The sequence below is a fragment of the Mobula hypostoma genome, chromosome 11 (genome assembly GCF_963921235.1).
Source record: "Mobula hypostoma chromosome 11, sMobHyp1.1, whole genome shotgun sequence".
NCBI lineage: Eukaryota > Metazoa > Chordata > Chondrichthyes > Myliobatiformes > Myliobatidae > Mobula > Mobula hypostoma.
The window spans coordinates 100,701,548-100,726,145 of record NC_086107.1 but is presented as its reverse complement, the minus strand read 5'-3'; the positions used below and the strand labels follow the sequence as shown (position 1 = coordinate 100,726,145).

At 41.8% G+C, this 24,598-nt stretch overlaps 1 protein-coding gene and 1 non-coding gene across 2 annotated transcripts in view; both read right to left on the bottom strand.

The window, feature by feature from the left end:
- Positions 1-24,598, bottom strand: part of tom1 (target of myb1 membrane trafficking protein) — a 116,721-nt gene that overhangs the window by 89,808 nt on the left and 2,315 nt on the right. Inside the window, exon 2 of the mRNA XM_063061513.1 lies at positions 2,864-2,948. Within this exon, the coding sequence (XP_062917583.1) occupies positions 2,864-2,948 (85 nt within the window). The remainder of the gene's footprint in view (positions 1-2,863; positions 2,949-24,598) is intronic.
- On the bottom strand, positions 1,173-1,336 carry LOC134354475 (U1 spliceosomal RNA). Its single transcript, XR_010019839.1, has one exon. It is a non-coding gene; the product is annotated as a U1 spliceosomal RNA (small nuclear RNA).

The window sequence follows — 24,598 nt, the reverse complement described above, 5'->3', positions numbered from 1 at the left end:
TGTCCCAAAGCAGTGAATGATTTTAAAGGTTTCGAACCATCAACAATGAATACGACAATAGTGAGCTTGGTTAAGGAGGCTGGGTTTGTGGAAGTTGACGAAGATGATGTTGAGGAGGTTTTGGCATCCCATGACCAAGAATTGACAGATGAAGAGCTGATGCAATTGCAAGAGGAAAGGAGAACAATTGAAACCGAACGCAGTACCGAAAATGAAGTCGTCCAGGGACTGAGCGTGAAGCAGTTGCGTGAGATTTCCGCTGTGATTGACAGCGCTGCAATGATTGCAGAAAAGTATGACTTTAATTTTGAAAGGGCACGTAGGTTTAGGGCAGCTTTGCAGGATGTTTTGAGTGCTTACAAAGAACTCTATGATCTAAAAATGCGCGAGGCTCAGCAATCAAATATACTGTCATTTTTCAAGCCTTGCACATCAGCCACAGCAGACGACGAACCTCGACCTTCGACATCGAGGCAGGCAGACATAGAAGATGACCTGGCTGCCCTATTGGAAATAGACAACGATGAGATGACACCCCAGTCTCTTCTACCTCCCACCACCCCAATTTCCGACGACTCAGCCTAACACACCATCCCGATTCCCGTAAGTGAAACTACACTGTACATACATTATGTACATTATACATTAATGTATATTAAATATTATACATTAATGTACATACATTATTCTACTTTATATGGGCTGTGTATTTTTGTGTTGTTTAGTATGATTTGTCAGCCTCATAGCTTAAAGGTTACTGGAGAGAGTGCTTCTGCCGAGAGCGCATGCGTGAGATTTTCGCTGCGCTAGACAGTACTTTAATGATTGCAAGAAGTATTTAGGCTGTGTATTTATCATATCATTCCTGCTTTTACTATATGTTACTGTTATTTTAGGTTTTATGTGTTATTTGGCATGATTTGGTAGGTTATTTTTTGGGTCTGGAAACGCTCAAAAATTTTTCCCATATTAATAAATGGTAATTGCTTCTTCACTTTACGACATTTTGGCTTACAAACCGTTTCATTCAAACGCTCTACCTTCGGATGGCGGGGGAAACTTGTATATTGTCTTCAAATTTGACCTACCGAAATTAACCACTTCACACTCATCTGGGTTGAAGTCCATGTGCCACTTCTCAGCCCAGTTCTGCATCCTATCGATGTCACAAATAAATTTAAGCATGAACGCAGTCCCCCACTACCACAAATTTTGCAGTCGAGCATCCCGCATTTTGGGACATCACAAGTGCCAGCACACCCGAAGTGCGATGGGATAGCCTCATCCTGGGAGAACCACCTTAATGATCATGGACTCTCCCCTGCCAGGTAAGAAATGGAAATGGAGAGAAAAGGACAACAGCTTTGATGCATTTCTGAAAACTGACTACTGTAGAGAAGTGTGGCAGGCAGGCAACAGAAGTCTATATTTGCCCACTGGTCTATCATCTCCTCAGACATCTTCTGTCCAAAGTGAAATCCAAATTATTCACCATGGAAAGATATTTCAATGACTTTCATTTCTCAGTTCAACAGCATTACTCATAGGTCAGTATGTCAAATGGTGCTGAGGCTTAATCTTGCTTGATTGGCACTTGGGGTAGTCTTCATCTGTAGGATATTTAGTAAAAAATTGATTTTCCACCAGAAGGCAATTATCAACTGGTAGTTAGCTCCCAATAAGGGTTGTTAGTACAATAAAGATGTTTTCCATATGTCATATCTTCAGAAAGTACCAGAAATTGATGACTATTCTATAGTAGATTCATCAACCCAAGAGGATGGACAAACCTGGGACTAGGTACAAGAAGAATCATGTACACAGTAACAAATTTTATGTGATTGATTATGAAGATTTGTATTTTGTTGATAACTCATTTGGATGCATTCTTTTTCTATGCCTGGTCAAAACTGACTGGAAATTACGAAGCGTGATCAGAGGTGCATTCCTCTGTAGAATAAACAGGCTGTTTGTTACGCTAGATCAAAATACAATGGTCCAAAGGGACATTCCAATAGGGATAAACAAAGTTCAAAATAACATCAAAGCCCAATGCATAATTAAATAACTCTCATCTCCCTCTACAGATTTCGTGGAAAGGGAAGTTCTCACAAGCTCAAAATGAAAATTGGAAAATTTAGGTTAAGGAATCAAATTAAAGAACTGCACTAGATACAGCAAGCAGTTTGCAAGTCTTAATACCCTCACCATGGGGAAAGCATTTTTTTCTAATAGGTTCCAATAACAACAAAATTTAGTTAAGTGAAATTCCTATTGGTGTGAATTTCACATCTGTCTATAACTGGATGGCATACTAGGCTCCATTCAATCTACAAGGCCTTACACAAGCACAACACAAAGTCCAAAGTAAATTTATTATCAAAATACATACATCACTATATACAACCCTGAGATTCATCTTCTTGTGGGCATTCACAGCAAGTACAAGAAACACAACAGGATCAGCAAAAGACTACCAACAGGGCAATCATCAACAATGTGCAAAAAAACAACAAACTGCAAATACAAAAAGAAATAATAATAATAAGAAGCAATAAATATCAAGAACATGAGAGGAAGAGTTCTTGAAGGTGAGTCTATAGGTTATGAGAACAGTTCAGTGATGGGGCAAGTGAAGTGGTTTGAAGTTATCCCCATTGGTTCAAGTTCCTGATGGCTGAGGGGTAATAGCTGTTCCTGAACCTAGTAGTGTGGGTTATGATTCTGATAGCAGCAGTGAGAAGAGAACATGGCCTAGATGGTGAAAGCATTCCACATCTTAATCTTCATAAATATTTTAATAAATCTATGGGATGTTGCATAGAACTAACAGCCTTTGAACGCCATGCTATATTACACTCACCCATCTTCCGTCTCATTGATAATATCACATATCTCCATGTTGAGGCCCCAATCCTCTGACTGCAAAGATCCATCTGTTGCTTGTTCTATTAAAAAAAGAAAGCGCAAAGAAACTGGCTTAAAGTGATTAAAAGATTACAGAGACACAGCTATTCAGTCATGTCATATCTAATACTTAGTAAATATCTTACAGATCTGATTGCATGGATGATTGTTTGCAAGTAAACTGTCATTGTCATGATCATATTCCAGGGTAATCTTCTCTCATGATGGGCTATTACACTCAAGCTGTACTTTGATCTCTATAATCCACATCTTATAAGCATCCTTGGAAGCTTTGATTCAAAATACAAGTTTATTTATCACATGTACATCAAAAAAGTGAAAGACGTCATTTGCATTAACAACCAACACACCCAGGTTAGGGGCAGCCCGCCAAGTGTCGCCACACATTAACAAATTTCATGACACATGCCGGTGATATGAAACGTGATTCTGATTACAGACCTTTCCCTTTCTGAAAGACTTTTCACTCTACTCTACCCTTAATATCCTCAGATCAACTCTGAAGAGCTTAATTGAAAATAAAACTTTTAATGCAATGAGAACATCAGCCCTTCAGATGATGGTGATGAAGGGATTATTTAGATGGTCAGGATAATGGGGTGCATTCCACCAGCCTTCTTCAAAATAGTACTATGCAACACTTCACATCCATCAGGAACACAGGAGCCCTGATTTTAAATTCTCAACCAAAGGCTAGTATCTCCGACAATGCAGCACCCTCTCAGTGCATCAAGTTGGATTTCATTTTCTAGTCTACAAGATCTAGTAACTGCAGCTGGCCTATGAACCAGCTGGTTACCTGGAAAACACAAGAGAAGCAACATGGAGCATAACTAAAAGGACTCTATTACATGCTAGATATCATCCTGTTGTAATTTAAGGATCAACATGAATGATTTATGTTGGAAAATGCAGAACTATTAAGTCCTGTTCCAAGCATTTCACCAAGCCATAGCTCTACTGCAGTTAACTTGACATTCTCTTTCCTTACGAGGTTTGCAATCTTTCTAACCCTGACATTAGTGAAGTCCGCGGGGCCTCATATGTAGCTTCCATGCTGGTACACTGCACTATGATGTTTCTGTGTTAGAAACATAGAAACATAGAAAATAGGTGCAGGAGTAGGCCATTCAGCCCTTCGAGCCATTTATTATGATCATGGCTGATCATCCAACTCAGAACCCTGCCCCAGCCTTCCCTCCATACCCCCTGACCCCTGTAGCCACAAGGGCCATATCTAACTCCCTCTTAAACATAGCCAATGAACTGGCCTCAACAGTTTGCTGTGGCAGAGAATTCCACAGATTCACCACTCTCTGTGTGAAGAAGTTTTTCCTAATCTCGGTCCTAAAAGGCTTCCCCTCTATCCTCAAACTGTGACCCCTCGTTCTGGACTTCCCCAACATCGGGAACAGTCTTCCTGCATCTAGCCTGTCCAATCCCTTTAGGATCTTATACGTTTCAATCAGATCCCCCCTCAATCTTCTAAATTCCAACGAGTACAAGCCCAGTTCATCCAGTCTTTCTTCATATGAAAGTCCTGCCATCCCAGGAATCAATCTGGTGAACCTTCTTTGTACTCCCTCTATGGCAAAGATGTCTTTCCTCAGATTAGGGGACCAAAACTGCACACAATACTCCAGGTGTGGTCTCACCAAGGCCTTGCACAATTGCAGTAGTACCTCCCTGCTCCTGTACTCGAATCCTCTCGCTATAAATGCCAGCATACCATTCGCCTTTTTCACCGCCTGCTGTACCTGCATGCCCACTTTCAATGACTGGTGTATAATGACACCCAGGTCTCGTTGCACCTCCCCTTTTCCTAATCGGCCACCATTCAGATAATAATCTGTTTTCCTATTTTTGCCACCAAAGTGGATAACTTCACATTTATCCACATTAAATTGCATCTGCCATGAGTTTGCCCACTCACCCAACCTATCCAAGTCACCCTGCATCCTCTTAGCATCCTCCTCACTGCTAACACTGCCACCCAGCTTCGTGTCATCCGCAAACTTGGAGATGCTGCATTTAATTCCCTCATCCAAGTCATTAATATATAGTGAACCTCTGGCGCCAACAGAGTATGCCCACAACTCACCAACCTTAACCGTACGCCTTTGGAATGTGGAAGGAAACAAACTCCTGGAGGAAACCTGCGCAGTCACAGAGAGCACATACAAACTCCTTTGGAAATGGCAGTAGGAACTGAAACCCCATTGTTGATCGTCGTAGAGCAACGAGCTAACAACTACGCTACCATACCACCCCCCAATGATGATCAGGAGGATACAGCAAACATTTCATCAATTCATGGAAATTCCTGGCTCTCAACCAATTAAAAATGGGAGAAAGAACTTGCAGTAAAACACTAAAAAATGAGAGTCTCAGTCAGGTGAATATATGAGCTCTTGTGCAACTTATTACTTTACTGACACTTAATGCTCACTTGTGATGGAGTCTATGGATTCTTCAGCCACCTCAGAACCAAACAAAGTTAATCACTCTTGGCGCCCTGGGACTGCCCGAGTACCACCGTTATATTACAAAGCACAGAAATAAACTGCAACCTCAGAAGATGTAATACTCAGGTAAACATGAAGTACTTAAAGAGAGCGTAACCCCGTCACCGGGCTGGTAAGCAAACTCGGCTCTTTAGCTGGCCCTGCTAACAACCATGGGATTCAGAGGCGAGAAGGCCAGCTTTCATAAACAATGCGCATCGAGAATCGATATGATTGGGGTTCAAACAAACAGGAACGTTGTGATGTTCCGATTAAAGAAACCTCAATTTGAGCAAAGCTCTGTAAATACTGCCCATATACAATTGTCGGTTGGCAAGAAATAACAGGACATGCACCGCATAAAATTAAAAAGGAAGTATATTTACAAATTTCAGCTATATCGCAAACAGTTAGTAGGAAGGAGATAAGAAAATAAAGACCCATTATAGTTAAACCAGTCCAAATGCGCACATGAAGTTGGAGCTCATCCTGCAGTTATCTTTTTACTCACATGCTGAACCCACGGTCTGCATCAAAGCACACACATTCCGAACTTCACACAAAATCCACCTCAAACAAACGGGCTCTGTCTCTGGAGTATCGGCCCTTCTTCCTTGGAGCCACTCATCTGCACAAAGCACTCTGTGCAACAGGAACACTTCCTCCCACGGCATTCTCAGCCATCTTCCCTCCTGTCCTCTCCACAGCTCCCAGCCAAAACGACCCGCGAACCACACTGTCCATCACCAAACTCTCTAGAACTTTTTCCTACTTGGCTGACACAACATTCTTAAGTGGAACAGCAGGACTCCTATCTCTATAGCTGAAGCCAAAACATTCTACCAGGAGGACACAACACTTTTGTAGAAAATTGCTAAAATGAAATACCTACAACATAGCAGTAGAAATCTTAACCAGGGCATTACAAGAGTTTCGCTGCATGGCCAAGTTCTCAGAGTGAGAACGACACATGAAATGTTGTTGTTTTTACATTATGAACAAATCAATACGATCTGAATAGAATCAGTTCCAGGTACTTCCCTATCCCATGCTAGTTCAACCCCACTGGGAAGAACACTAACCAGTAATTTGACTACCTAGAGAACAGTGTGAACTGAAGGTCTAAATATAGAGACTGCGTTTACAAACCCTACTAGGGCATAGGTGGCCAACAGTAGCTCTCCAGGGTCCTCTGTTCTGGGCCATCCTTTCAAGATGGCTCCTGGTGTAACTCATCTTCTTGGTGTAGCCAACCTCTTCCAGGGGTGAGGTCTTTGGAGCTTCTGTTAGTGTTTTTGTAGCAATGGGTTTTTTATGGGATGGGTTTGCCAGCCCCATTTCCAACCCTCCTTTCGCAGCCAGGCCTGGAACCATCCATGGTAGAGTTCTGACAAACAACAGTTGAAGGGAACTTCACTGTGCTCTAAGATGTACCACAGATTTGATCACCTTAACACAAAATAATGATGAATTTGGACCAAAGATAAGGATGAGAAATACTGATCTTAAAAAGCCATAACAGCCATTTCAATGAACAAGAGTGATTGGACATATATAAAATATATAAAAGCACTGGTTAACTCTTGTGTTAGCTCAACATAGGCAATAAAAATAAAAAGCAAAAGGAGTCTGTCGTAATTAACCTACAATAATGGTCCGAAAGGTCCAAATTCTTTAGTGACCACTCATTACGAAACAATCTAAAAGCACATTCCCCAAGATAGCTTGTGAGACACTTGCTCCTATGTGATCCAAGTTCTTCTTGCTATCCTGCCCAATAGTTATTCCTCAAATCAAGCACACAAACAGAATATTTGATCATCACCATATAGGTATCTGTTGAAATTCACCGGATGCAAGATGGCTGCCACAATTCTGACATTACATTGAAGACCTAAATGACAGAGCAGTTTAAAAGTATTTATTCGTTCTGGGATTTCTTGAGGACATGAAATACAAGTGTGGATGTCTGCTTGTCTCCTTTCTACATTACTAAGGCAGACAATAATCATTTTTTTAAAATTATATTCTTTTGATGTAAGCATTGCTCATAAGCTCCGAATTTATTATCCATTTCTAATTGCCTTAGAAAAGGCAATGATGATCCATCACCTTAAAACAATGCAGTCCATCTAATGAAGGTACTATTACACAGAGTGTTCTACGATTTAGATGATAAAAGAAACAAGCAGACTGCTTCGACACGCATAATGTTGAGTTTCTTGAGTTACTGGAGCTGCACATATCCAGTAAATGAAGAATCATAGTCCTGACTAGTGATTGTAGACACAAGATACTGTGGAGAAAAAATACAAAAGGTAGAGACATTTTTAAAGAGGGTGTGTCCTTAAAATTGATGGCATGTGTTACAATGGAAGTGATTAAGGTCAGGAAAGAAAAATTCCTTTAGATCTAAGGGTGGAAGGCCTAGGGGAGATTACAGAGCTGATGAGCTATAAAATCGTGAAAGAATTAGAAAACAAGTACTTAAAGTGAAACCAATGGCCAAGGAGCCACTGGTGAAACACGGCAATGTTTTGCGGAGCAGCATAAACTTTGACATGGCTGAATAAGGAGCCAATGCCAAGAGAAGAGCTGGGTGCAGAGAGTAAATATTTGGAGCAGATAAGGTGCTGGGACAGTAGAGTGGAGTAGGTGGTACTGCTGCCGACTCACAGCTTCACTGAAGACAGTTCAACCTTGACCTGAGACACAAGCAAGACCACAGATGCTGAAAATATGGATTGACACACACAAAATGCTGGGAGCATAGTAAGTTAAACAGCATCTATGAAGGGAAATAAACAGCTGACTTTGAGTCCTGATGAACGGTCTCGCCCCAAAAAGCCTACTGTTTATTTCTCTCTATAGGTGCTGCCTGACCTACTGAGTTTTTCCAGTGTTCAATCCTGACCTGCAGTTTTTTTTATTTAAATGGAGTTTCCCAGTTTTCTTGTGAGACGTGGCTTTCTCCAGTTTCCTGCCAAATATCAAAGATGTGGCTATTGCAACCTGTCCCTAAGCAGGTGGGTGGTAAGAAAAAAAAACTACACAGTGGAATGAGAAAAGGTTAGAGAAGCAAGTGAAGGATGGGATTGATTTGGGTGCTATCATGCCTGATGGGCCAAAGAGCCGCCCATATCACAAGGAGATACGAAACTCAAACAGAAGCAAATCCAGTGTCCTCCTGAATGCTGTTATCTTTGCAGTAACATGCATCCTTATTTAAAAAGAAATACGTCAAGCTTCAATGCACAACAACATGATGTCAGACAACCTGTTTAGACCTCAAATGCAAGTTGTTTACTCTGGTTGGAAATGAAACAATGGAACCATAGTGAGAGCAAACCCAAATCTAGAATAAACTGAAAACTAAAATCTAACCAGTGTCGTGAAATATTACAATACCCTTTCTTTATCCCACAGGATAGAGCATTTACATTGCCCCATCAACAGCCTGAGCAAGGAGCAAAAAGTATCACAGCCATTCTTTTTGATGTGTGAATCTTTACAAACTGAATTCCCACAGGTCTGTTTTTTATTCATCACACTCCCCTTTCAGCACTAAATGTATACACTGCATACCAAAAATCAGGCAGTGAATTTAATCTCCTGGCTAGGGAAGAGTCAGAGGCAAAGTGGCCATACCCTTTAATGAGATGTGTACACGGCACCCTCAGTCGTGAACGCATTAGGAATGGTGAATGAGGAGACCTTTGGGCTTCGTCAAGCAGCTGGGGCCTCTGATGACGCTTACCATCTTGTCACGATGGGCACGACTATGGAACATCATTCCCTAGCAACAAGTTATGTGCCAGGCCTGTTTGTGATACAAACAAACCAACAAAACCAACCTAATCAGTTATGTAAACTGTTGGTTTCTGTTGGCTCAGCAACTACAACTTCAGAGATTACACTCACAAACTAGAGTACAGTTTCATAGGAAACTGATCCAATTATGATCAGTAACAACATCAACCAGATTGTTTTTGAAAACAGAAACAAAAGATACAAGAACATTTTTTAAAAATTGTTTTGAATTATAAGACCATAATACACAGGAGCAGAATGAGGCCATTCAGCCCATTGAGTCTCCCCCACCATTCAGTCATGGCTGGTTTATTTTCCCTCTCAAGCCTATTCTCTTGTCTTCTTTCCGTAACCTTTGATGCCCTTATTAATCAAAGAAAGTCCGCTAGAAGTAAAAGCCCAACAGTCATATGCCTTTCGGCCCACCACGCTCATACCAAGTACCCATCTATACGAATCCTATTTGGACACTTGGTCTTTAGCCTCATACACAATAGGGATTTCAGCTTTTGTCTAGATATTTCTAAAATACTGTGATCCGTGATCATGTGGGATTCCTCTGGGTACTCTAGCTTCCTCTCACATTCCAAAGACGTATGGGTTAGTAAGTTAATTGGTCACGAGTGGAATTGGGTGCTGCGGGCTCCTTAGGCCTGAAGGGCCTGTAACCAAGCTCCATCTCTAAACCTAAACCAAAAAAACTATCTCCCACATAACAACCTATCACAGGCCTTGCTACACTCCATGTAGCCCTCATCAATACATTTGGTTTCCCCTTTGAAGATTTCAGTCAGATTGTTCAAACTGACCCACACCACCCTAACTTTTTCTAAGTGCAGATTAATCCTGCCCCTCAGAAAGATTTCCAATAATTTTCCTACAACTGACATTAGACTCATGGATTGGTAATCACCTGGCTTATCTCTAATGCTCTTCAATAAAGTGACCACATTTGCTGTCCTCCAATCATCTGACAGCTCCTCTGTAGCCAGGAAAGATTTAAAATATTCAGTGAAGGCCCCAGCAATCTCCTCCCTTGCCTCCTTTCACAGTCTGGGATACATCTTATCAGACCCTGGCATCTAAACCCACCAAGACAACTAATAGCCCTTTTTAAATAACATAATTTAGAAGCTCATCCCCCTCATCATGAATTCTCCATCAAGATCCTATTCCATGGTGAATATGGATAGGAAGTTTGTGTTTCTTCCTTCAGAGTTGTCCCAAATAAACAGTTTCCCCAATTTAACTGATGGCTCAATTAACTGGAATCCAGTGTTTTTGAAGGAATCTGATGCTGTCCCTTACAATGAGCATGGATCTTAGGTATCAGTCATTCGATAAACTTCTCAACAAACTTTTATTTTTGAGCCTCTGAAAAAAACTGTCAATTTGGCTGCAGTTTATTCTCAATTATTCTCATTTTATTGTCTCATGATCAGCAGCAGCAGCAGTCATCCAATCCAAAGTCTAATATTCATTTGTTCGTGATGTGCCGTGTCACATGATATGGTCAATCATGGTCTTACGACTATGATTATTCTTGGAAAATTTTCCTACAGAAGAGGTTTGCCATTGCCTTCTTCTGGGCAGCATCTTTACAAGACAGGTGACCCCAGCCATTATCAATACTCTTCAGAGATTGTCTGCCTGGCGTCAGTGGTCGCAAAACCAGGACTTGTGATATGCAGCAGCTGCTCATATGAATATCCATCACCTGCTCCTGTGACTTCACGTGACTCTGATCGGGGTCAATTTCCTCACTTGCAAACCCAGTCAGTTCGGACTGGCAATAACACATCCTCCACAACCACTACCTCCCACTCAGTGTTAACAAGACCAAGGAGCCAATTATTAACTACAGGAGGTAACTGGAGGTCCATGAGTCAGTCCTCTTTGAGGGATCAGAGGTGGAGAGGGTCAGAAACTTTATATTCCTTGACATTATTATTACAGTGGGTCAGTCCTGGGCCCAGCATGTAAGTGCCATTATAAAGAAAGCCTGGCAGTGACACTATTTTCTCAGTAATTTGTGAAGATTCCGCATGTCATCTAAAACCTTGTTGAACTTCTGTTGATTGTAGATGCGCGGTGGACAGTATACTGACTGAATCACATCCTGACGTGGAAACTCCAATGCCCTTGAGCAGAAAGTTAGTGGATACAGTCAAGTCCATTATGAGTAAAACCCTCCCCACCACTGAAGAATATCTACAAGGAATGCTGTCGCAGGAAAGCAACATTCATCAAGGACCCCCCCCCCCCCACCATCCAGGTCATGAACTCTTCTTGCTGCTGCCATCAGGGAGGTGGTACAGGAGTCATACCAGCAGCTTCAGGGACAATTATTATCCCTCAACAATCAAGCTCTTGAACCAGAGGGGTATCGTTTATCCATCTTGTTCAGCGTTTCATTGAGTTTATTGTGTTTCTTTGTATTTACTGTGAATCTCCACAACAGTATAAATCTCAGGGTTGAATACAGCGACATGTATATACTTTTGGTTCATTAAGATTGTTATAGATGGGGGCGGTAGTGGAGACAACCTATTAAATGCCCCAATGGCGTGTAATTCAAATAGCCTCTGACATCCAAGTCCAGCTCCTGGACTTCACGTGTGGCTTAGCTACTAAGCCCAGCAGAACCGTTTCTGCTGACAGAAGAAGGGGCAAAGGTGGGTTACTGGGGTCTTAAAACCAGTCACTCTGGGCAGACGGGGCTCATCAGCCTTGGTTGCAGCTCATCTAGAGGGATATCTCTGATCTCAAACCTCCGCTGCCTTCACGGGGAAGGCTTTAGGAGTAAAGCCAGAGGGAAAATTCAGGAGCTGAAGTCCCTAAGGCAGTCCTACGTTGAGTTCAATGCTGACTAGCAACTTCTGCGACACTGTTGGTGCCAAACTGCATCGGTCTCTGCCGTTCCTTTGGGTTCTTCAGATACGTGGAGAGGGGGAGTTTGCTACATGGGCAACAGCCTGCTCTCCATATCATACTGCCCAGGCTTGCATATCTAGATAGCTAGGACACCACATCCATGGTCGACCCTGACTAAGACCTCATATGCACTTTGATAATAAACTTACTTTGAACTTTGAAGACACTTGCATATAAAGGGAATCTAAGGAGTTGGAGTTGTTACATACCTCATAGAGATCGTGTGACTTTCTTGTGAGAATGATGTAATGGTCTTTTGGAGGTCACCTGATGTAATTTTCCCACCAACGTGAGGTCACGTGATGACATGTTCACCAGGGGTATAAAAGGGAAAACCCCTGGTGACACAACTAGTTTTCCAGTTAGAATGTCAATGAGATACTCCGCTCTGCTGCGTATTTGCATTATGACGCGGTTTTGACTTTAAATGGAGTTTTATGTTCTATTGTAAGGTATAGAAGTACTGGGCCGGCAGTTTGACTAATCGCTGCCAGGTTTGTTAATGTATCTTTTCAGTAACACTGGAGAGTGAAGACGGGACCCTGAAGGAGACGTTCGACGGGTTTGGAAAGGACCGACCATTATTGAATTCGTTCAAGAAAGAGTGATCTGCATGAAGTAGCCTCTGCTAAAAAGGCAGCAGAAAAGGCTGTGCAGTATCCAGGAGGAAGAGGTCAGTGCCTTTAAACTGTTTTACTTCCGTCGTCGTGAATCCTGTGGACAAGGCAGGATCCGGCTGGGAGTGGCAGTGACGTTGTGTCTTTGAGGAATTTGTTATTTCATGAAAGTCTCTCCTAATTGACTATATAAATCTCTTGGACTTTAAAATTTACCATTTGAAGAACTGCGTTTGAATTTATCGCTTTAAGAACAGGTTTTGCATTTATCGCTTTAAGTAGTGGTTTACTGAATGGCCACATAGCCGTTTACTTCCGGTTAGGGTTTTTGTTTGTTTTTTTTCCCCCATTGTTTATCAGGGTTTAATAAATGCTTGTTTGTTTATAAATCCTGACTCGATATATTCATTGTTGCCGATCACGTGACAGAGTTAGTGCAGTAAAATGGAACTGACGCGAAATACCATCCATGAACTTACTGAATGGTGAAGCAGACACAATGGGACAAAAGAGAAAGACAATCTGAGCCTTCATCAACAGCAGAGGTGATTATTTCAAAGCTCTTCTTACAGGTACTGGCACCAACCTTGAACCTGTTACAATTTATCATCTTGGTCCCCATTTCCTTCCTTGCACTTCTTTCAGCACTGCATCATACACCTGTCCACTTGCTCGCTTCCTTTTGCCCCACAACTGTGGGATATACATTCAGCCAGCTGGACACCATGCTCAGCACTTCCTTCTCCAAAACCGTAATCTGTTCAAATAAACTGATGTCCTTGTCACTGAGCAATTCCCAGTTTCCCTAAGACATATTACCCAGGGTCAATTGAATTCTTCAAGTCCTTAACAAACCAATTATCTGTTCTTTATTACATTGCTGTGTTTGGAAGTCTGCTGTGCATTTTCTACATTCCAACAGGGAGGTCAAATAGTTTCTCACTGGCTATATAGTGTTCTTGCACATCTCATGTGGAACTCAAACGGTGCCATGTGAATATCTAAACACTTCCCTTGTAACACAGTTCCAAATCTAGGGATCATTCTCACCAGTTACTAGCTTGCATTCCTGATAGATCAATTGGCAGGCAAACTATAGAAGGTGACGCAAATCCACCAAGCAACAATCAGACTGGAACCCCTGTCCCAGCCTATGTGTCTCCCCTAATTCTTAAGGAGTACCTACTTTTAAGTTGAAAAAAATGCACAAACTGATCAACCTAAAAATAATGATATTCATTCTAAACACATATCAGTTAACTATACAAAATGGTACTGATTGCTCAAGTAATCGTTGCTCACTCGAGTTAATGGCTTTTTCAGGAGAAATGGCATGGATTTTTAAAAAACTTAATACTGTATACTTTCAAACTCAACTTGAGAAAAGCATGAATTGCAGTACAATTTCTGATCTGATCCTACTTCATAAACAGAGGAACACACGCAAAATGCTGGAGGAACTCAGCCAGCCAGGCAGCATCGACGGAACAGAATAAACAGTCCATGTTTCAGGCCGAGACCCTTCAGCAGGACTGGAAAAGAAGGGGAGAACTACGACACAATAGCTGAAGCAACCAAAACCCATTTTTACTCTAAAATTTTGCTAAGTAAAAAGAAATGACAATTAATTTTTCAGTGTTAATCTGTTTATATTTTGTATGTGTAAATTAGAATAGTCATACTTGAAGAAGTCTGTTCCCATAAATATACTGACTTGATGGGACAAAGAGCATTTTGATTTCTTAACAAAAGCCTGGGGGACTGATTCCAAGTATCCAAATAATGGGGAAAATGGGAAATTGCTGCATTCTACAACATTGAACTTAGAACCTTGAATATAAGAAAACTTCACTGGAGAAGGACAAGGAACCCTGTTCCCCCAATATACAGACCCACCCGAGTTAGGTACAATCCACACATTTGTTTGGGAGAGTAGTGGCATGGGTTTGCCACCTGCTGCTTGGGAACTCTGTTTACAACATTTCCAATTTGCAAACCATCTGGGTTACAAGCAGTTCACATTAGGAGCACCTCAGCACAGAATCAAATCAACAGGAGTCTACCATTTTTCCCCCAAAACAGAAGTCACAAATGATTTTCAAGCTGAAGTAAAAGAACCCTCGGTTTACTCTAGAAAAGCCAAGTTACAAATCCATCAAATATTAAAATCTGAAAGTTAAACCAATGAGCAGTCAGGCTTGTTTACTATAAACCTCCGTAGCCTTGTTACAAGGACATAGCAACCTGGTTTAAATTATCCACTTCAATAGTAACTTATCTCAACAGTCTTGTGAAACAATTAATAAAATGATCAAGAAAAATTTACTGACTATAAAATACTAATTCCCGCTGAACAAGTTCATCTGGTACACTAGACTGTGCAGTACATCAGGCTGTTTTTCTAGTTTTAAAAAAAAGCACTCTTCACATTAGGAACCTGTACTACAGGTAGCATGGGGGAAAACGCAGAGCTATGGAAAAGAGGAGGGGAAAGATTTAGTTGGACAACCTTCTCAAAGTTAGGTAAATGATTTCCTTCTGTGCCATGAACATATACAAAGGAACTTCACCTTTGTATATTTTTATATCAGATCATACTTTATTGGTTTATTTCCACTCAATGAGGCCTTACAATAAAAAAATAAATAAATCAAGCTGTCTGGAGACCCATAATGAATTTTTAATTGACACATTGACTCAAGAGCCTATAGCTCGTTAACAGTGACACCATAATTCCCAACTGCAAAGGGCATGCTTTGGTAATTTCCACCATCAGTCACAGCCGAAGATTGTACTGCTGACTGGAATTGTTAATTCAGATGGACCATGTAATTTCTACAGATGTACCATGGAGAGCATTCTAACTGGCTGCATCATCTTCTGGTATGGGGGGGCACGGGGGGGGCTGCTACTGCACAAGATCGAAATAAGCTGGAGAGAGCTGTAAAATTAGTCAGCCCTATCATGGGCACTAGGCTCTATAGTATCCAGGACATCTTCAAGGAGGGATGCCTCAAAAAGGCAGCATCCATTATTAAGGACCTCCATCACCTAGGTCCTGCCTTGTTCTCATTGCTATAAGTCGGAAGGCACACACTCAATGATTAACAATTCCAGAACAGCTTCTTCCCCTCTGCCATCCGATTTCTGAATGGACATCGAACCCACAAATACTACCTCACTACTTTCTTTATTTCTACTTCTAATAGTACTACTAATTTAAATTATATTTTATACAGAGGCATCCGTCAGTCTTGCGAGACCATGGATCTGCGCCCGGAAAGTCTTCACTCTCCAGGGCGCAGGCCTGGGCAAGGTTGTATGGAAGACCAGCAGTTGCCCATGCTGCAAGTCTCCCCTCTCCACGACACCAATGTTGTCCAAGGGAAGGGCATTAGGACCCATACAGCTTGGCACCAGTGTCGTCGCAGAGCAATGTGTGATTAAGTGCCTTGCTCAAGGACACAACACGTTCCCTCATATATGTGTGTGTGTGTGTGTGTGTGTGTGTGTGTGTGTGTGTGTGTGTGTGTGTGTGTGTATATATATATATATATATATATATATATATATACATACACACACACACACATATATATATATATATATATATATATATACACACACATACACCTATACGTACACACACACCACACATACTGTAATTCAGTTTTTTTCTATATTATCATGTATTATATTGTACTGCTGCCACAAAGTTAACAAATTTCATGACATATGCCGGTGATATGGAACCTGATTCTGGATACACTTATTTATTATATAAAGAAAACCTTTGTTCACCAAACAGTGCTGAAGAAATAACTTCTTTTAAACTCGGAAGGGTTGCTGCATTACTTGACGACTAGTGGCTCAGAATAACTACATTACAGTAGTAAAGCATCAGTTACTAGGGTTGCACATTAAGCTATTCTAAATGCACACATCATTACAAACAAGGCAGGGCCGTAGTCAATGCTCCCTCTAAGGTGTGTGCACACACGTTTTACTACTAGCGCACAAAGGAATCTAAACTGCACGTCTAGCTCATTAAGTATGTTAAGTATATTTCAAGATTGTACACAATCACATTTCTGGTTTCTGGTGCGGATGGTGTTGACAACGTGGAGTTTGCGATGATTTGTCTGCAGATTTTAGAACTAGCGTATTTATGCTGTTTTTAATATAGAAATTATTGATTCACTATGTCGAATTCTAAAGAAGCAAAGGGCATTGAGTGCAAAAGAACTGCTAGTTCATTTAAAGTGGAATAGCTTAACGAAACAGTAGAAACCTTTACGCAGAAAGTTCATGAGGTCAGGAATAAACAGCCACGAGAAATATTCATGTACAATCCAGAAACTCGTGTTACCTTCATGTACTGTCGCCAATGCAAGAGTTGCTGGAGAATTTGCGAGTGGGAAGATATTTGGAAACTTGACTTTTTAAACTTGACTTTTTTAGCGAGGAAAAGCTCTGGCAAGAAAACTCTTCATTACCTGCTACAGGCTTACTACTTATGTTTTGAGTGAGTGCAGATGAACGAGAGCAGAAGCAATCAAACGCAGAGGAGATCAAAGTTCTTAAAAACAGTGTTTTGTTAGCCGTTAAAATGAATACCTCTGTATATAAAATGCAGTGTGCACATGTTGTCGTCACTGGGCAAAAAATTGCACAAGATTTTTGCACACAATGGTCATTACAAATTTGAGGGAAGGTTGCTCGCAGTAGTCTGTCCTGAGTTAGATATCGATAGTTCAGCCAAGGTAGCAGAACAATCAAGACCTCCATGAGCTGCTGAATATAACAGTGCAACAACTGTTCTGCTTGGAATGTACTCCTACAAGCATTGAACCCAGCTCGCAATGTCAATGCCCTTATATCCAACTGTCACCTGTTGGACTTTAATCGTCCCTTCTCTTCAGGGACTTGAGAAAAGTGATCGAGTGTGACACACAAACAATCTTCTTTTGCACACCTTAGTTACTACAGAGTATTCCCACAGACTTTAACTTAAAATGCCGTGAACTGTGCAAATGCCAAAACTGCAACGACATCGCTGTATAAAAGTAGTTATTACTTCTTTTTACAGACACTGCCCAACTGAAAATATTCCAGTGTTCTCCATTTTCAGATTTCCACTACTTGGAGGACTTTTTAAAATTACTACTAAAAACCAGTCTCATGTGAAATGATAATCAACACCCACAACATCACAAATTTCAACTACGGGGTGGTTGCGTTCCCAGAAAACCATCCTGAATCACCATTTTCTGAAAGATGAAGCCACATCATGGTGCCACAGTAGTGCAGCGGTTAGCGCTACGCTATTACAGCTCAGCGCGTTCCGGAGTTCAAAGTTTAATTCCGGTGCCATTCTGTAAGAAGTCTCTGTGGAAAGTGTGGATTTTCTCTGGGTCCTCTGGTTTCCGCCCACACTCCAAGGATGTCCCGGGTAGATTAACTGGTCATTGTAAATTGTCCTGTGCTTTCAAGACAAAGGGGCATTCAGGTCTCTCAGGAGTTGCTGGGATGATGAGGCTCAAAGGCCAGGAAGGGCCTACTCCACACTGTATCGTGAAATAGAAATAATAAATAAAATGAAATCATCTGCATAAGCGTCAAGTAACGCGTGCTGAAAAGAAAATGAAAATTGGCAAACAGATTCTATGAGAGCGATAGCCATAGTAAAGCCAGATTTCTGACCTTGCTGAGACAACCACTCAAGCAGGGTTGGAAACTGAATTGCTACGATTTGCTTCAACAACTCTACATGGAGTGATACATAAGCAGCAGAGCATTGTACGGCTTTGGTCCCCAATATTTCGGGATGTACTTGCCTTGCAGGCATTGTGTAGGTCAACTGGAATAATTTCTGGAACAGGAGGTTGATGCATGATGAAAGGTTGAGTGGGCTGGGCACTCACTCACTCAGAAGATACAAGCTCATGTTCCATGTGTTTTTGCTACTTTTTAAAAAAAATATTTGCACAATTTGATCAAGGTGTTTCAACGCTGAACCAACTCTGCAATTGCAGCCTGCAACCGTCGACACTCGCCTCAGCAGTGAACTGGCTCTGAGGCTGTGGCCTGCAGCATCAGGCTCCTGAACCAGCTTCACTCGCCTCAGCAGTGAACTGGCTCTGTGGCTGTGGATTCATTCTCAGGGACTCTGCAGTTAATATTCTGTGTTACTTCTCTACTTTTATTGTTTACATGATTTGTCCCCCCCCCCCCATATATAGGGTGTTTGATGGGCTTTGCATGTGTTTTTTTTTAAATGGGTTCTATTGTGTTTCTGTTTTGAGGCTACTTGCAAGAAGATAAATTTCAAGGTGGTACACAGTATACGTACTTTTGATAATACATTTACTTTGAACAAGATATGATTTTATTGACGTTTTAGATTCTGAGGGGATAGACAAAGTGGAAGATAGAAAGTTGCTTCCTCTGGAGGCAGCATAGCTTCAAAATATATAGTTGTCTATTTTAAACAGGGAGGATTTTCTTGTCTCAAAGGGATGAGAATTTTTGAAATCCTCAAACTCACATTGTAGTGGAAACAAGAGTCACTGAGCACATTCAAGGCAGAGACTGACAAGCATTTAAACTGAAGGATATGAGGAGAAACTGGAAGGTGGCTGTTGGATCAGCCATAGTCTTACTGAATGGAGGAGCAGGCTTCAGGTACTAATTATTCCTATTCCCAATCCTAATTTTTATAAATCAGCATGCTTCATTCATAATTAACACACCGCATTCTGACTGAAGATGGAGGAGGGTCATCTGATCATGCACAAGGTCCTGGTCTATTGTAATGCTTCTGTGCCTTCCCCACACGATGCCTGCAACTCTTCAAGGAAGATCATTCAAACATTCAGGAATGAATAAGCATTGCTTGGTACAAGAAAGCATAACGTGCTGAATGAAGTTTCATTTCCCAATAATAAAATGGAAAGCAACACATAGAATGCTGGAGGAACTCAGCAGGCCAGGCAGCACTTATGGAAATGAATAAACAGTCAGTATTTCAGGCTGAGACCCTTCTTCGGGTAGTCTCAGCCCGAAACGTTGACTATTTACTCGTTTTCGTAGATGCTGCCTGTTTTGCTCAGTTCCTTCAGCATTTTGAGTGTGTTGCTTTGGATTTATGGTTATGATTAAGAGGACACGCAGCTCCCTTTTATTGTCATTTAGTAATACATGCATTAAGAAATGATAAAAATGTTTTTTCCAGAATGATATCACAAAAACACATGACATACCGACTTAAAAACTAACAAAAACCACATAATTATATAGTTACAACAGTGCAAAGCAATACTGTAATTTGATAAGAACAGACCATGGGCACGGTAAAAGTCTCAGAGTCTCTCAAAGTCCCATCATCTCACACAGACAGTAAACCTCCAGCGCCGCCAACTTGCTCATGCAGCATACTGGAAGCATCCGACCACAGTCTGACTCTGAGTCCGTCCGAAAAACTCCGAGCCTCCGACCAGCTCTCCGACACCGATGCACCGAGCACCATCTCTGCCGAGCGCTTCGAACCCGGCCCCAGCAACAGGCAATAGGCAAAGCCGAGGATTTGGGGTCTTCCCCCCGCCCCCCGGAGATTCTCGATCGCACAATAGCAGCAGCAGCGAAGCAGGCATTTCAGAAGTTACTCCAGATGTTCCTCTGTGCTTTCATGGCTGTCCCCATCAAATCTAGATTGATGCACAGCCCCTAGTTACACATATCGATAGTCATTCGGAACGGCCGCGCGCGCTGCATCGTGCCGCCATCTTCTCCTCCCTCCACATTTCAAGCATCTGCAGACTTTCTCATGTTTATGAGCTAAATAAAATGCAGTGTTTTCTCATCTCCTTAAAAGCCTGAGAGATGTTCATGCTGCAAATCATAATTTCCTTCACAGACATATCACACCTATGCATACATGTACTGGTGCATATGACAATAAACTCAACTTTGACTTTGAGGTGCTTACCTTCTAGCGAAGGAACAATGACTCAGAGCATTTTTGGGGGGGAAAGGTTAAGGAAACAAAGTAAAGTGGAAATTGAGATTTCCACAATCTCAGAACATTCAGAAATGTTAAACATTTGGCAGCAAAACAAAAAGCAAACAGACAAAAACATCAAAACTGAACTGATACAAGAACTAATTAAGACAGATGAAATGCTAGCTTTCATCACAAGAGGACAGCAATAACAGAACCTGTATGACAAGCCTAGACAGGTTTAATGCGAATGTATTTAGAGTATTCAATACAGTTTTGTCCATCTTAAAATTTGCCTTGGAACCACTGACCATTTGAGCAGAATGAGACCATTAGGTTCTTCAAGTCTCCTCTGTCATTTAATCATGGCTGTTTTATAGCATTACAGTTAGCAACAGGCTTTCCAGCACCAGCTGTAAGATCGGAGTTTGTACACTCTCCCTGTGACCATGTGGGTTTTTTTTTGTGTGCCCTGGTTTGCTCCCACATTCAAAAGAGGTACGATTTAGGGTTAGTAAGTTGTGGGCTTCGTTGGCAAGTCTTGCCCAACACAATTCTCACTGATTTGTTTTGACGCAAAACAACGTATTTCACTGTATGTTTCAATATACATGTGACAAATAAGCTAATCTCTCTTCTTTTCCTTCTTCTCGCCTTCTCCCTGTAACCTTAAGACAGCCCTGTAACAGCCATCCATGGCAACAAATTCCACAGCACCCTCTGGCTAGAAAAATTCACCCTCATTTTAGTTCTAAAGAGATGTTCTTCTCTTCGGAGGCTGTGCCCTCTGGTCCTATAGACTCTCCCACTACTAAAAACATCATCTCCATGTCCACTCTATCTAAGCTTTTCAATACTTGGTAGGTTTCAATGAGATCCTTTCTCAATTTTTTTTTAAACTCCAGCAAATACAGGCCCAGAGCCTTCAAACGCTCTTCATATGGTAACCCTTTCATTCCCGGGATCATCCCCGTGAACGTCCAACAGACCCATTCACACGCCAGCACATCATTCCCTTGATATGGGGCCCAAAACTGCTCACAATACTCCCAATGCCGTGAACAATGCCTTAGAAAGCCTTAGCATCACATCCGTACTTTAATATTCTAGTCCCCTCAAAATGAATGCCAAGATTGCATTTTACTTCCTTACCACTAACTCAAACTGCGAGTTAACTTTTCGGGAATCCTGCACTAGGACTCCAAAGTCCCTTTGCACCTCTGATTTCTGAATTCACTCCCCATCACTCCCTATAGTTTTTTCTACTAATGCGCGCACACACACACACTTCCCCACACTGTATTCCATCTGCTACTTCTTTGCCCGTTCACCTTATCTGTCCAAGTCTTTCTGCAGATTTCCTGCTTCCTCAATCTACATGCTCCTCTACCTATCTTTGCTCATCTCTGCAAACTTGGTCACAAAGCCATCAATTCCTTCATCCAAATCACTGACATGTAATGTGAAAAGAAATGGTTCCCAACACCAACCCCTGTGGAATACTGTGGAAACACTGGCAGCCAAAAAGGTCAGCTTTATTCCCACTCTTTGCCTTCTACCAGTCAGCCAATATTTTGTACGTGCTAGTATCTTTCCTGGGCTACAGACTGTAAAACGATGGGCTCATATCTTGTTAGCAGCCTCACGTGTGACACCTTGTCAAAGGCCTTCTGAAAATCCAAGTATACAAGATCTGACTCTCCTTTGTCTATCTTGCCTGTTATTTCCGCAAAACATTCCAACACTTTTGTCAGCCAATATTTTCCCCAAGGAAACCATGCTGACTTTGGGCTATTTTATCTTGTGCACCCAAGTACCCTGAAACCTCATCCTTAACTATCGACCCTCAACCACTGAAGTCAGGCTAACAGGCCTATAATATCCTGGCCTCTGCCTCCCCTTTTTTAAAAGAGTGGATTGACTATTGCAATTTTCTAGTCCTCCAGAACCATTCCAGACTCCAGTAATTCTTGAAAGATCATTGCTAATGCCTCCATAATTTCTTCAGCTACCTCTTTCAGAACCCTGGGGTGTAGTCCATTTGATCCAGGTGACTTATTAGACATTTCAGCTTCTCAAGTACCTTCTCCTTAGTAATAGTGACCACACTCGCTTCTGCCCCAACACTCGAATTTCTGGCAAGCTGCTGGTGTCTTCCGCAGTAAAGACTAATGCACAACATTCAATCAGTTTCTTGGACATTCCTTTGTCCTCCATTGCTACCTCTCCAGCAACATTTTCTACCCGACTCGTGTCAATCTTCCTTCCCTAAAATACATTTGGTACCCTCCTTTATATTGGCTAGCTTACCTCCATATTTCATCTTTTCTCCACTTATTGTCTTTATAATTGTTTTCTGTTGGTTTTAAAGTTTTCCAATCCTCTAGCTTCCCACTAATTTTTGCTGTATTGTATGCCTTCTCTTTTGCTTTTATCCTGTCTTTGACCTCCCTTGTGGACATGGTGAAGGATTACAAGTACCTGGGGATACGAATTGACAATAAACGGGACTGGTCAAAGAATACTGAGGTGGTCTACAAGAAGAGTCAGAGCCGTCTCTATTTCCTGAGGAGACTGAGGTCCTTTAACATCTGCCGGATGATGCTGAGGATGTTCTACGAGTCTGTGGTGGCCAGTGCTATCATGTTTGCTGTTGTGTCCTGGGGCAGCAGGCTGAGGGTAGCAGACACCAACAGAATCAACAAACTCATTCGTAAGGCCAGTGATGTTGTGGGGATGGAACTGGACTCTCTGACGGTGGTGTCTGAAAAGAGGATGCTGTCTAAGTTGCATGCCATCTTGGACAATGTCTCCCATCCACTACATAATGGACTGGTTGGGCACAGGAGTACATTCAGCCAGAGACTCATTCCACCGGGATGCAACACAGAGCGTCACAGGAAGTCATTCCTGCCTGTGGCCATCAAACTTTACAACTCCTCCCTTGGAAGGTCCGGTACCCTGAGCCAATAGGCTGGTCCTGGACTTATTTCCTGGTATAATTTACATCCATACTCTATTCTTGGTTGGTGCAACTGTAACGAAACCCAATTTCCCTCGGGATCAATAAAGTATGACTATGACTATTGTCAGCCACGATTGCCTCATTCTCCCTTTAAAATACTTCTTTGCGATGAACTAATTCTGTCTCTTCCCAATTACTCCCAGAAACACCAGCCATTTCTGTTCTTCTGCAATCTCCAATAGTGTCCCCTTCCAATCAACTGACCAACTCCTCTCTCATGCCTCTGAAGAATCCTTTACTCCACTATAATACCGATACATCAGATTTTAAGTGTCTCACTCTCAAACTACAGAGTGAATTTCACCATGTTATGATTATTGACTACTAAAGGTTCTTGTAAGGGTTCCTGATCCCTAACCAAAACGGGTTCATCACACAAGGCACAATCCAGAATTGCTTTCTCCCCCCCCGCCACCCCCGAGTGGGCTCAACCACAAGCTCTCTCTAAAAAGCCATCTCATAAGCATTCTGCAAATTCCTTCACTTGGGATCCAGCATCAACATGATTTTCCCAACCTACCTGCATACTGAAATCCTCCATGACCATCGTAACATTGCCTTTTTTAGATGCCTTTTCTATCTCCCATTGTAATTTGTACCCCACGTCGAGGCTACTGTACGGAGACTTATATACAACACCATCAGGGTCTTTTTACCCTTGCAGTTTCCAGTAAGACAAAGGCGTGCATGGTCACAGCAGCCTCTCTGGGTCCAACCAATGGTGTCATTTTTCATCCTTTACATCCCTCTGTTAATCACAAGACACTGCTGGACATTAAGA